Here is a 13,894-nt window from a genome sequence, read left to right on the forward strand (position 1 = left end):
AGCTGGTCCTGGGGCTCTGTTCACAAACACAAACAGACCCCCACCGAGCCTCAAGACAGTAACACAATTAGACCCAACCAAACCATGATAAAACAGAAAGATAATTACTTGACACATTGGAAAGAATTTACAAAAAAATTGAGCAAACTAGAATGCTATTGACTATGTACAGACTCAGTGAGCATACGTGGCCTTGCTATTGAGAAAGGCCGCCAAAGGCAGACCTGGCTCTCAATAGAGCTATGTGCAGACCACAAAATTAGGTGGAAACTGAGCTGCACTTCCTGCCAAATGTATGACCATATTAGAGACACATATTTCCCTCAGATTACACAGACCCACAAAGAATTTGAAAACAAATCCAATTTTGATAAACTCCCATACATATCGGGTGAAATACCAGCATGCCGTCACAGCAGAAAGATTTGTGACTTGCCACAAGAAAAGGTCAACCAGTGAAGAACAAATACAATATTTATGTTGATTTATTTTTTATTTTTAACAATTTGCACATCACTACAACACTGTATATAGACATAATATGACATGTACAGTGCCTTGCGAAAGTATTCGGCCCCCTTGAAATTTGCGACCTTTTGCCACATTTCAGGCTTCAAACATAAAGATATAAAACTATATTCTTTTGTGAAGAATCAACAACAAGTGGGACACAATCATGAAGTGGAACAACATTTATTGGATATTTCAAACTTTTTTAACGAATCAAAAACTGAAAAATTGGGCGTGCAAAATTATTCAGCCCCCTTAAGTTAATACTTTGTAGCGCCACCTTTTGCTGCGATTACAGCTGTAAGTCGCTTGGGGTATGTCTCTATCAGTTTTGCACATCGAGAGACTGATATTTTTTCCCATTCCTCCTTGCAAAATAGCTCGAGCTCAGTGAGGTTGGATGGAGAGCATTTGTGAACAGCAGTTTTCAGTTCTTTCCACAGATTCTCGATTGGATTCAGGTCTGGACTTTGACTTGGCCATTCTAACACCTGGATATGTTTATTTTTGAACCATTCCATTGTAGATTTTGCTTTATGTTTTGGATCATTGTCTTGTTGGAAGACAAATCTCCGTCCCAGTCTCAGGTCTTTTGCAGACTCCATCAGGTTTTCTTCCAGAATGGTCCTGTATTTGGCTCCATCCATCTTCCCATCAATTTTAACCATCTTCCCCGTCCCTGCTGAAGAAAAGCAGGCCCAAACCATGATGCTGCCACCACCATGTTTGACAGTGGGGATGTTGTGTTCAGGGTGTTGCTTTTACGCCAAACATAACGTTTTGCATTGTTGCCAAAAAGTTCAATTTTGGTTTCATCTGACCAGAGCACCTTCTTCCACATGTTTGGTGTGTCTCCCAGGTGGCTTGTGGCAAACTTTAAACGACACTTTTATGGATATCTTTAAGAAATGGCTTTCTTCTTGCCACCCTTCCATAACGGCCAGATTTGTGCAATATACGACTGATTGTTGTCCTATGGACAGAGTCTCCCACCTCAGCTGTAGATCTCTGCAGTTCATCCAGAGTGATCATGGGGTCTTGGCTGCATCTCTGATCAGTCTTCTCCTTGTATGAGCTGAAAGTTTAGAGGGATGGCCAGGTCTTGGTAGATTTGCAGTGGTCTGATACTCCTTCCATTTCAATATTATCGCTTGCACAGTGCTCCTTGGGATGTTTAAAGCTTGGGAAATCTTTTTGTACCCAAATCCGGCTTTAAACTTCTTCACAACAGTATCTCGAACCTGCCTGGTGTGTTCCTTGTTCTTCATGATGCTCTCTGCGCTTTTAACGGACCTCTGAGACTATCACAGTGCAGGTGCATTTATACGGAGACTTGGTTACACACAGGTGGATTGTATTTATCATCATTAGTCATTTAGGTCAACATTGGATCATTCAGAGATCCTCAGTGAACTTCTGGAGAGAGTTTGCTGCACTGAAAGTAAAGGGGCTGAATAATTTTGCACGCCCAATTTTTCAGTTTTTGATTAGTTAAAAAAGTTTGAAATATCCAATAAATGTCGTTCCACTTCATGATTGTGTCCCACTTGTTGTTGATTCCTCACAAAAAAATACAGTTTTATATCTTTATGTTTGAAGCCTGAAATGTGGCAAATGGCCGCAAAGTTCAAGGGGGCCGAATACTTTCGCAAGGCACTGTAAACATATGTTTGCCATGCCAATAAGAAAGAAACAAAGAAACAAAGAAACAAAGAAGGAAAGAAAGAAAGAAAGAAGGAAAGAAAGAAAGAAAGAAAAAAAGAAAAAAAAGAGAGATAGAGAAAGAGAGAGAGAGAGAGAGAGAGAGAGAGAGAGAGAGAGAGAGAGAGAGAGAGAGAGAAAAAAAGATATGACAGCAACACAGTCCTCTATCTCTCTTTTCCTGACACACACTTACTCTGATCCACATACTGCTTGATTCATCAAGTCATCAAGCTACAGTAGCATGGATACTACAGATACTCTTTCACTATTACCTCCAGCACAGTTTGGCGATAATGACCAACATAAGGCACCAATGAGGTGTGACAAACTATCGGCTTCACAGTGTTTGATGAGGTTGACTGTTGTAGTGAACCTTGTGTAAGTGTTCCTACTAGCGGCCGTCTTTGCTCATCTGTGACGGAGAGAGTGTGGACATTCAGTAAGAAGGAACCGTCTGTTCTAAATCATGTCTGAGCTTGCAGGTTACCTGAGTCCCTGACTCGGTCATCTAACTACAGTACTCTCTCTCTCATTATGTCTGAATTATCCCCCTTGGTTCGTCTGTTACTCCTCCACTTGTTGACCTTCAAATGGAAGGGTCATCATAATTCAAGAGCTCTGATTGTAAATTCTAAAAGCTTGTGTTTAATTATGTTTGTACTAACACGGCATCGGAACAGCTCATGATTTTCAACCTCTAGGTGAGATTAAAAGGTCAGGTGCTTTTAATTAGATTTGAATATTTGATATGTCCCTTCGGTGTTCAGGTCACCGCCATCAGACAGATATCAATACAAAGGAATTAAAGATGGCTGCGCTGGGCGTCTCTGGGTTGCCGTGTTTATTTCGACCATAAGATATCATAAGGACACATTTTCAAAGCAGACTATTGAAGGCTGCTATGGTACCAAGGGACTGAAAAAGCCTGTTGACACTTCATATAGCTTTAGGCAGTACTGATCTCATATCACCATGCCAAATTCCAAATCGTTTTTTGATCCTCATGGCACTATTGGACAGGTTACTGCTTATGCTTTTTGCCGTTTTCTTCCGGAGATTAAAAAGACGGTTAAGGGATGAAAATGTTTTTTCTCCCAGCATGCAACATTTGAGAGCACTATTACCTCAGAGCCCTATATCACTGCTTTTAGCAAGTCATTGGCCTTGACGCTGGATACTCGACCCAGTCACTCAATGACCGGTTGAAGACAAAGTGGCTGATATCAGACCTTAACATTGCAAACATATCAACAACGATAACCTTACAGGCTATGTATTCTCCCAACAGAAGCACCCTACTTTAAATGCTCCCCCATCATCCACGAAGGTCCCAGACCCGTAAGTGGAGTGATGTATTGTGGGATGCTGCAGCGCTATTCGCCCCATCTTGGCTTTGAGTGAAGCCTGTAGGCTTGTTCCTGCTCTGCATTATCTCTACCGAGACGGCAATCTCCTGGTCCCTGCCTGTGCTGCGATGCCGTTGGATATGACTAGTTTCTTCCCACCTGACCTGCTGGTCAAGCCCTGCCAATCGCGGCACTTTGGACAAATCACCCCTTTCCCTGCCGGCACCACACCACGCTGATCAGCACATTTATCTCTCTAACCTCTCTCACCCAGATGATGGCTCCTTCTCTCAGGTGAATGGGAAAAGTATTATGTTTCTGATTATCCCTGCATCCATTACACACTGGCACATCATTTTTCATTAAGGTGACCACTTGCAGACAGCTGACAATAGTCTATTTCTATTCCATGGGATCTGTATCATATGTGTCATATCTACAGTTCTATGTCTTTTCTACAGTCATATGAATCCATGTGAGTGCGTCACAGACTGTACAACCATAGGCATTAAAAGAGAGAGTGTGGCATTTTGAGTCTGTCTGTCTGTTTGCTTGTTTGTTTCCACTGATTGACATTGCTGGTGACACATTCCCTCACAGATGGAGCAGTGGGACAAACACACTGGCCTCCCACGGAGAAATGATTGATGGGATAAACTTCTTGCTTGTTGAAAGGGAATTTTAACTCAAGTAAATCCCCTGGATTATAGCAAAACAATGTACTGGCAAAATTACAGTTTTAATGTCCATTTTTCTTTGACACACAAGCTCAAGTATTCACTTTTGTCACATGACTGAAATGTGAACATTGATATAGGGGAAGTTTGTGCGGTTAATTTCTTAACACTGATTCATATATAGTGCCTTGCAAAAGTATTCATCCCCCTTTGTGTTTTTCCTATTTTGTTGTATTACAACCTGTAATTTAAATGTTTTTTTTATTTGGATTTCATGTAATGGGCATACACAAAATAGTCCAAATTGGTGAAGTAAAATGAAATAACTTGTTTTAAAAAAAAATCTAAATTAAAAACTGAAAAGTGGTGTGTGCATATGTATTCACCCCCTTTGCTATGAAACCCCTAAATAATATCTGGTGCAACCAATTACCTTCAGAAGTCACAAAATGATGTCCACAATTAATTAAGTCAATAATTAAGTCCACCATAATTAAGTCCATAATTAAGTTCACCTGTGTGCAATCTAAGTGTCACATGATCTCAGTATATATACATCTGTTCTGAAAGGAACCAGAGTCTGCAACACCGCTAAGCACAGGGCACCACCAAGCAAGCGGCACCATGAAGACCAAGGAACTCTCCAAACAGGTCAGGGACAAAGTTGTGGAGAAGTACAGATCAGGGTTGAGTTATAAAAAAATATCAGAAACTTTGAACATCCCACGGAGCACCATTAAATCCATTATTAAAAAATGGAAAGAATATGGCACCACAACAAACCTGCCAAGAGAGGGCCGCCCACCAAAATTCCCTAGGCAAGGAGACCAAAGGCAAGGCAAGGAGGGCATTAATCAGAGAGGCAACAAAGAGACCAAAGATAACCCAGAAGGAGCAGCAAAGCTCCAAAGAGGAGATTGAAGTATCTGTCCATAGGACCACTTTAAGCAGTACACTCCACAGAGCTGGGCGTTACGGAAGAGTGGCCAGAAAAAAAGCCATTGCTTAAAGAAAAAATTAAGCAAACACGTTTGGTGTTCGCCAAAAGGCATGTGGGAGAAGGTACTCTGGTCAGATTAGACTAAAATTTCGCTTTTTGGCCATTAAGGAAAACGCTATGTCTGACGCAAACCGAACACCTCTCACCACCCCGAGAACACCATCCCCCCAGTGAAACATGGAGGTGGCAGCATCATCCTGTGGGGATGTTTTTCAACTGCAGGGACTGGAAAACTGGTCAGAATTGAAGGGATGATGGATGGCGCTAAATACAGGGAAATTCTTGAGGGAAAACTGTTTCAGTCTTCAAGAGATTTGAGACTGGGAGGTTCACCTTCCAGCAGGACAATGACCCTAAGCAAACTGCTAAAGCAACACTTGAGTGGTTTAAGAGGAAACATTTAAATGTCTTGGAATGGCAGAGTCAAAGCCCAGACCTCAATCCAATTGAGAATCTGTGGTATGACTTAAAGATTGCTGTACACTAGCAGAACCCATCCAACTTGAAGGAGCTGGAGCAGTTTTGTCTTGAAGAATGGGCAAAAATTCCAGTGGCTAGATGTGCCAAGCTTATATAGCGATACCCCAAGAGACTTGCAGCTGTTATTTCTGCAAAAGGTGGCTCTACAAAGTATTGACTTTGGGGGTGAATAGTTATGCATACTCAAGTATTCTGTTTAATGTCTTATTTCACGATAAAAAAAACTAATTTGCATCTTCAAAATGGTAGGCATGTTGTTGTGTAAATCAAATGATACGAACCCCTAACAAATCCATTTTAATTCCAGGTTAAAATAGGAAAAATGCCTAGCGGGGTGAATACTTTCACAAGCCACTGTATACTATGGCATATTGGCTAGTGGCAGAGGTGGGGTGGAGAATGAAGCATTTACATACAGCCAAGTCAGTGGCAAAGCATCTGCAAGCCTCTCCAAGCACCCTCATGGTCGGAGCACTGCATTAGTGTCATTCTAATCTGAATAGCACACTGGAGGGGGGACTTTTATTGTCATCTGTAATGACACTGAGAGCACTCTGCAGACTTCAGCATTCATCAGGGAGGCATCTGGAGCATGCCTTGCCTTTTACTCTGCATTTAGTCCGGTTATTAACTTTGTGGCTAGTTCCCAGTCTGTCTTCTAACGCATTGATCCGGTAATGGTCAATACAATCAACACATTCTGACATCTTCACGTCTGCTATGCCTTTGTGTACGTACATGCTAGATTGGTCCAAATATATTGTTTCACCAAATTGAATCAATGAGTCTCAGTGAAATCAAGGAGTGGATCAAATTCATTTGAGCTCAATCAAGTGACGTCCATGTCGTTGGTTTGGCCTTTAATCACCCAGGAGAAGACACGTTTGTTAAATGGTTTGAGGTTTGTTAAATGATTCCGACACTGAGTTGTGAACTCTTAACAGCAGCACATTAAACCCTGACAGGGCCATGACGGCACCCCAACTATAAACAGCTCAATAAGAGGCAGGCTTCGGGTACTTTTAATAACTTATTCAGCCCAGGCCAGATCGATTCAAATAATAGGAAAGCCAATATATAGATATAACCCTTAAAAGGCTATAAAACCCTGTGTATACAGCCAAGTTATCGTTACTCATTGTGTATTTATTATGACTTTTATTATTATGTGTTATTACTTTTCTACTATTTCTCTATTTTCGTTCTCTTGTTGGGAAGGGCCCGCAAGTAAGCATTTCACTGTTAGCCTCTTGAAATAGACTCGGGTTCTATCAAGGGTCTATGAGACAGAAACATGGCTCATAATAACCTAATACATAGTCACCAATGTTATGTGTGCTGGAAATTGGAGTGCTCGGACTGCTCCAGCGGGTTCAGTTAAAATACTGGATATTTTAAGTTGGGTGATTCGGGGTCAGTGCACTGCCAAAGGGTATAACATGAGTAATTACCTATCTAGGACTAAAGCAAACAGTTTCTGGTGACAGGCCTGCATTACCTCACCTGTAACTATTAACACCCTTTTCTAACTTCCCTTTATTTTATAACAAAATAGTTCCCTTATGTTTTGTGAGAAGTTCAAAGTTAGTAAGGGATGTAGGCTACTCTATGGGAGTGTCCGTGATTCATGTAGCGTCTGGAGTTCTAGTGTCCGGCTCCCCTGTCAAGCTCCTCCGGCCAGCCTATTCCTAAACTAGACGGCTCTCAGAGTCTGTGATAGGTGGTGATGGGAAATAATAGCCTTATTGAGCTAGCACAAGCACTGTAACTCATTTGTTCTGAGGGCCCGGTGCTGACAGGCCAGCCTTGTCCCTCCTCTCCAGTGAAATTGACTATAAATCACTATTCCTCCCAGACCTGACACTTTATCAGAATACCAGCATTTTCCTGTATATGAAGACTATGAAGAGTGTGCAGACAGGAAGTAGGCCAGTTGCATGCTTTTAAAGTTGCTCCAAGGAAAAAGACACAGATAACCTGCCAATGTAAGGATTTACTGAGGCTCTGCCATGCCACTTACAACCATAGCAATATTTCATAGGGCTGCAAATATATCAACATCATGACATAGCACAATAGGAACTTCTTACAAACAGTAAAAAGGTATCATTAATTCAACTGAACTGGGAAGACATCGGTGCCAAATCTAACATACATCCTCCATTTAACCTTTGCTTTGATTTGAACCTTGAACCATTGCTTAGCACTGTGCATAATGTAGCCAGCAATATTGTTCAGGCCTTAAGGCTAAAATACAGAGGTCATGATCAGTGTTGATATGGAGAACTTTGGCACGCAATATTTGGCATGAATCCCATACTAAGATGTCAGAAAGCTCCATTTCAATGGAGTTATTTGTTTATGCAAATGTCAGGTTGTTCCAGCCTGGATTAGATTCCTGGCTGACAGGAGACGTTATCCGTTTTTGGGCCAGGTGGGCCAGGTGTATCTGTCTGTCCCAGATTGGGAGGGACGTTTGTGAGCAGCTCTTATTGCATCAGCTCTCATCCTCCTTTCTGCCAGACTGTGTGACTATTTGCCTTGAAGCTAGAAGGCTGTCGGCTGCCATGGCTGGGACACCGTTTTATTTACTGTGCCTGGGCTCAGGTTGAGGCTCAGACTGGAGCTCCATGGCTCTCTACGCCCACTCTACCCACTCTCCCATGCTCTACCCTGTCACTTCTTGTCAGTGCCAACAGTCCTCTGCCAATGGCCTGCACATTCAATTCCCAGAATATCTCTGGGCATGCCAATGGAATTGGTGAACAGGCCAAAGATTTTGCCACTTTTAACCCATATTTTAACCCCTCACATATTAAAGCACAAAAACAATCCAGAAAGGGAGCACTCTTAAGAGTGCCCAGTTTGCCGTTTGAGACATTTGCCATGAATGTAAAAGAAACATGGTGACACTTCCTCTCTACAGGCCCAATCCCGAGCTACAAAAAATACTGTTGTTGTTTATTCTCTCTCAAGTCACATATTATTTCTATGTCAATCACTCTCCTGATAGACGATTGGCTTTCTCCTAGACAAGTCCCCCATAGCTGATTGAGCGAGTTGAGACCTGTAAGGAGGATTGCCACACGTAATGAAAAGAATACGCAGGGATTTGTACCATTTATTTATCTTAATTTGTTTCTGTGTGTGATCTTCCTGCCTTGGTGGGTCTCAGTGGATTCTCTCCTGGTTAAACACATTACACCTACATTAATAAATCATGAGGCGCCTAAACGTGAGCCAAATAAATCACACTAACTAACACACTATCACTTTACTGTTACTAATTAAAGTACCTGAAAAGAACCACCGTGTAGAACATGCAGTGGAATCACACTCAGAACTACAAAGCCGCAGATGCCCTTTTCGTCAGTCAGGCAAAACGATGAGGAGCGATGAGCTGATGCCTCAGTGCCTCTTCTCCCTAGGAAAAAAAGTGACAAGGCCACTCGTGGGAACTGATGCTGGTGAATTGTGGAGGAAGCCAATGAACATTCTCTCTTTAAGAGATTTATTTCAGGCAAGTTAGAAGACATAAAAAAGCAGTGCTGAAATGCAGCAGGGAGAACTCACTGAGAAAAAGGCAATGTGCTATGCAGATATACCGGGACTGAGTTTGTCAAAGTGTATATAGCCCCAAACCCATGTCATTTTCCAGCTGTTAATGACATTGACTGTTAATAAAACTATAATGCAACAGATGCCATTCCCTGATGCTTTTCAAACATGCTAAGATATCTCTGAGGTGAAACTGTCAAATCCTCCAAAGGCAATTGAGGAGGAAGGAAGCCATTTTGGCACAGGCTATAGGAGAGTGAAGACTGTGAGACTAAGTGAGAGCTCCATCTGTTGCCATAGATCCCAGATAAGATTAAACAGTAACGACAGAGCAACAAGGAAGCACGATCGGCTAAGAAATGTACAGACATTTCCAAGAGACTTCCTCACAGATAAACACAAAACCAAATGGTGTGACAAAATACCCACACCTGTTCTCTTTCCTTTCTATGGGGATATATACTGAACTACAACTACCTTACCGGCAAATTAGCTTGACCAATAACACTACAATAATCCTTATCAATGGTGATACAACAATGGCATGTCATGTGGCCACATTTGTGACCAAAAGCTACAGCAATATAATCTTCACGTCTCTACTTGACTCATGTCCACAGCTCTGGTAATATCTGGTCATGAGAAGCGCTCAGTCAGTGGTCAACATTAAGGGATTAGTCATTTCAGTTTCATTTTCCAAATGAAAACATAGTAGATGAAAGCACCTGATGAAATGTCATAATCAAGGTACACGGCTGGTTTGCCTTTTAATTGGGTACAATATTAAACATTTTGACATTTTAATTACATCCTCTCCAATTTTCTCATACAAACATGAACAGATGACAGATTATGGAATAAATTCCCAGTTGAAACTAGAAAGTTTGAGCATGGGGGACCGAAGAGATTGAGAGGGAGAGAGAGAGAGAGAGAGAGAGGGACCGAGAGGTGGAGGGAGAGAGAGAGAGGGACCGAGAGGTGGAGGGAGAGAGAGAGAGGGACCGAGAGGTGGAGGGAGAGAGAGAGAGAGAGAGAGGGACCGAGAGGTGGAGGAGAGAGAGAGAGAGAGGGACCGAGAGGTGGAGGGAGAGAGAGAGAGGGACCGAGAGGTGGAGGGAGAGAGAGAGAGAGGGACCGAGAGGTGGAGGGAGGAGAGAGAGAGAGAGAGGACCGAGAGGTGGAGGGAGAGAGAGAGAGAGAGAGGGAGGGACCGAGAGGTGGAGGGAGAGAGAGAGAGGGAACGAGAGGTGGAGGGAAAGAGAGAGAGAGGGACCGAGAGGTGGAGGGAGAGAGAGAGAGAGAGGGACCGAGAGGTGGAGGGAGAGAGAGAGAGAGAGAGGGACCGAGAGGGGGAGGGAGAGAGAGAGAGAGAGAGAGAGAGAGAGAGAGAGAGAGAGAGAGAGGGGACCGAGAGGGGGAGGGAGAGAGAGAGAGAGGGAGCGAGAGGTGGAGAGAGAGAGAGAGAGGGACCGAGAGGTGGAGGGAGAGAGAGAGAGAGGGACCGAGAGGTGGAGGGAGAGAGAGAGAGATGGACCGAGAGGTGGAGGGAGAGAGGGAGAGAGAGAGAGAGGGACCGAGAGGTGGAGGGAGAGAGAGAGAGAGAGAGAGAGGGACCGAGTGGTGGAGGGAGAGAGAGAGAGAGAGAGGGGACCGAGGTGGTGGAGGAGAGAGAGAGAGAGAGAGGGACCGAGAGGTGGAGGGAGAGAGAGAGAGAGAGAGAGAGGGACCGAGAGGTGGAGGGAGAGAGGGAGAGAGAGAGAGAGGGACCGAGAGGTGGAGGGAGAGAGAGAAGACACATTTGCATCTATATTGCGGTATTACCTTACTTCTTTGAACCAGGGGTGAAAGTAGATGTATTTGTTTTCCCTGTACGGGACCTCGTGTATGAATTTTTTGGATGGGCCTAATCATAGAATTACATATAGAATCGCTATTAATTCAATAGGATCTCTTGTGGGCCTAGTAGTAAAGATGTATCTGAACTTAACTCAAATGTATTACCTTATACTGTGGAATAAACACAACCAGTCATGATCTTTCATCTGATTGTCAAAACGCACGATTGTCTACTCACAAATGAATTCCAGCAGCCAAACAGTGTTCTATGCACCCGCCATTTGATTAATAAAAATAAACATCTGTTCAAGAACCGAAAAGTGTAAGGACATTTGGCGATTGTCATTATGCCTACACTTATACACATTATGCATGAATGGATGCATCTACAGCTGTCAGTCTCGGGCCGGGTATATCTGCCTTGGAAAAATGTCAGCGTTCTCGTCAAACCACACCGTATTTTCAAGGCCTTCAGAAATTATTCACACCTCTTGACTTTTTCCACATTTTATTGTGTTACAGCCCAAATTTTTGCATTGATTAAAATACATATAGTCCTTCCTAACTCAGTTGACGGAGAGGAAGGAAACCTCTCAGGAATTTCACCATTGAGGCCAATGGTGACTTTAAAACAGTTTAATGGCTGTGAAAACTGAGGATAGATCAACAACATTGTAGTTACTCCACAATACTAACCTAAATGACAGAGTGAAAAGAAGGAAGCCAGTACATAATACAAATATTCCAAAACATATATTCTGTTTGCAACACGGCACTAAAGTAATACTGTGGGAAAGTAATTAACATTTTGTACTGAATACAAAGTGTTATGTTTGGGGCAAATCCAATACAACTCACTAAGTACCACTCTCCATATTTTCAAGCATGGTGGTGGCTTCATCATGTTACGGTTATGCTTGTTGCAGTTAAGGACTGGGGAGTTTTTCAGGAAAATAATTTGCGCAATGGGGCTAAGCACAGGCAAAATCCTAGACCTTGAAGAATTTTGAAAATAATAATGGGCAATTGTTGCACAATCCAGGTGTGGAAAGCTTTTAAGAGACTTACCCAGAAAGACTCGCAACTATCTCTTTCAGAAACAGCGAAGTAATGTGTAACGCGTGATTAAATGGCATGCGAAAAAGACCATTAAAGACATATTATCCATGGCCTCTGTCGTCTGGCAGGTAATAATAAAAGTTTCTCCAGCTCTGTAGAGCTCTCAGCAGGTCACATTACCTTGGAGAGGTCCCCCACTTCCAGGTAGAAACAGATGATGAAGATGTTCCAGGTCACCCAGAGAACCAGCCACACTGCATACTATGGGAGAGGAGAGAGAGAGGAGGGGGAGAGAAGAAGCACACACCACTGAACAAACAGTATCACAGTATTAGAACACCACAAGCAATGTCAAGCTCAGAATAACACGCCAAAAACAAATGCATATTTTGATTCTCCTTAGTATCTGGGTTTCCACAGCCAGGATCATAGTGTTTCTTTGTAATTAATTATCTGCTGGGTATGTCTTCACACAGAATCTGCCTCCACACATCTGAATCATGCCAGAGCCAAACATTTAGTACCTCTTCTCGGTATTGAAGGTGTGTGTGTGTTTGTGTGTGTTGCGTGTGTGTGTGTTGTGTGTTGTGTGTGTGTTTTGTGTTGTGTGTGTGTGTGTTGTGTGTGGGAGGGCTGAGGCGTAGAGGCTCCTTAGAGATAGGGATGGAGGCTTATCAAAGCGTTTTGAAATGTGTCAAAATGAAACAACTCAATGTCCAATTGGCACTAAAGAACACAAAACATGATGTTACAGTTCAGTATGTCCTCATTTAGCTCCCAGTACTGTCCAAATGTCTGAAAGGACACTCACAAGAAAGTTGGGGGCAAAATGAGTTTGACACCCCTGATCTAAGACACGGCGCATCTATCGACATATCATGTACTTTTTTCCGAAGCAGGCTATTTTGAAGCATGGGAAATCATTATCACAACACATGTTTTTTCCCCCCGATTAAAATGGGAGAAGCGACTTTCTGGGAGAAGAAGAACTGTGAAGTCTGATAAGCAGAGCAGAGGAGAGATCTTCAGATAAAAGGATGCTTATCTGATCCTATTTTAAAGCAGACAGGTGATCCAGAATAAAATACTGGGCCATTGGAAATGGGAACTCAATTTCATTACATGTAGAAAGCTCATCCAACTATACAGTGGTGGGAAAAGTACCCGATACCTTAGTAGAAAGTTACTCAAGTAAAAGTAAAAGTTACCCAGTGCGGCAGGGTAGCCTAGTGGTAACCGGAAGGTTGCGAGTTCAAACCCCTGAGCTGACAAGGTACAAATCTGTTGTTCTGGCCCTGAACAGGCAGTTAACCCACTGTTCCCAGGCCGTCATTGTAAATAAGAATGTGTTCTTAACTGACTTGCCTGGTTAAATAAAGGTTAAATAAAAACAAATAAAAACAAATAAAAACAAAAAGTCTAAAAGTATTTGGTTCTATATATACTTAAGTATCAAAAGTAAATGTTATTGATCAAATATACTTAAGACATAATTTACAAATGATGTGTTTGGTGAGTCTGCCAGATCAGAGGTGCGTGAATTGGATGATTTTCCTGTCCTGCTATGCATTAAAAATTTAACAAGGTCTTCTGGGTGTCAAGGAAAATGTACAGTGTAAAAAGTACATTATTTTCTTTAGGAATGTAGTGAAGTAAAAGTAAAAATTGTTAAAATATAAATAGTAAAGTAAAGTACAGATACTCCCAAAAACGACTTAAGTAGT

The 13,894-nt window shown here is 42.4% G+C and overlaps 1 protein-coding gene across 3 annotated transcripts in view; it reads right to left on the reverse strand.

Annotated features, from left to right (window-relative positions):
• Positions 1-13,894, reverse strand: part of nkain2 (sodium/potassium transporting ATPase interacting 2) — a 173,543-nt gene that overhangs the window by 74,067 nt on the left and 85,582 nt on the right. For all 3 annotated transcript variants that reach the window (XM_035774794.2, XM_035774795.2, XM_035774796.2), the window contains exon 3: positions 12,351-12,431. In XM_035774794.2, coding sequence (XP_035630687.1) covers positions 12,351-12,431 — 81 coding nt within the window. The remainder of the gene's footprint in view (positions 1-12,350; positions 12,432-13,894) is intronic.

The sequence above is a fragment of the Oncorhynchus keta genome, chromosome 8, assembly GCF_023373465.1.
Source record: "Oncorhynchus keta strain PuntledgeMale-10-30-2019 chromosome 8, Oket_V2, whole genome shotgun sequence".
Taxonomy (NCBI): domain Eukaryota; kingdom Metazoa; phylum Chordata; class Actinopteri; order Salmoniformes; family Salmonidae; genus Oncorhynchus; species Oncorhynchus keta.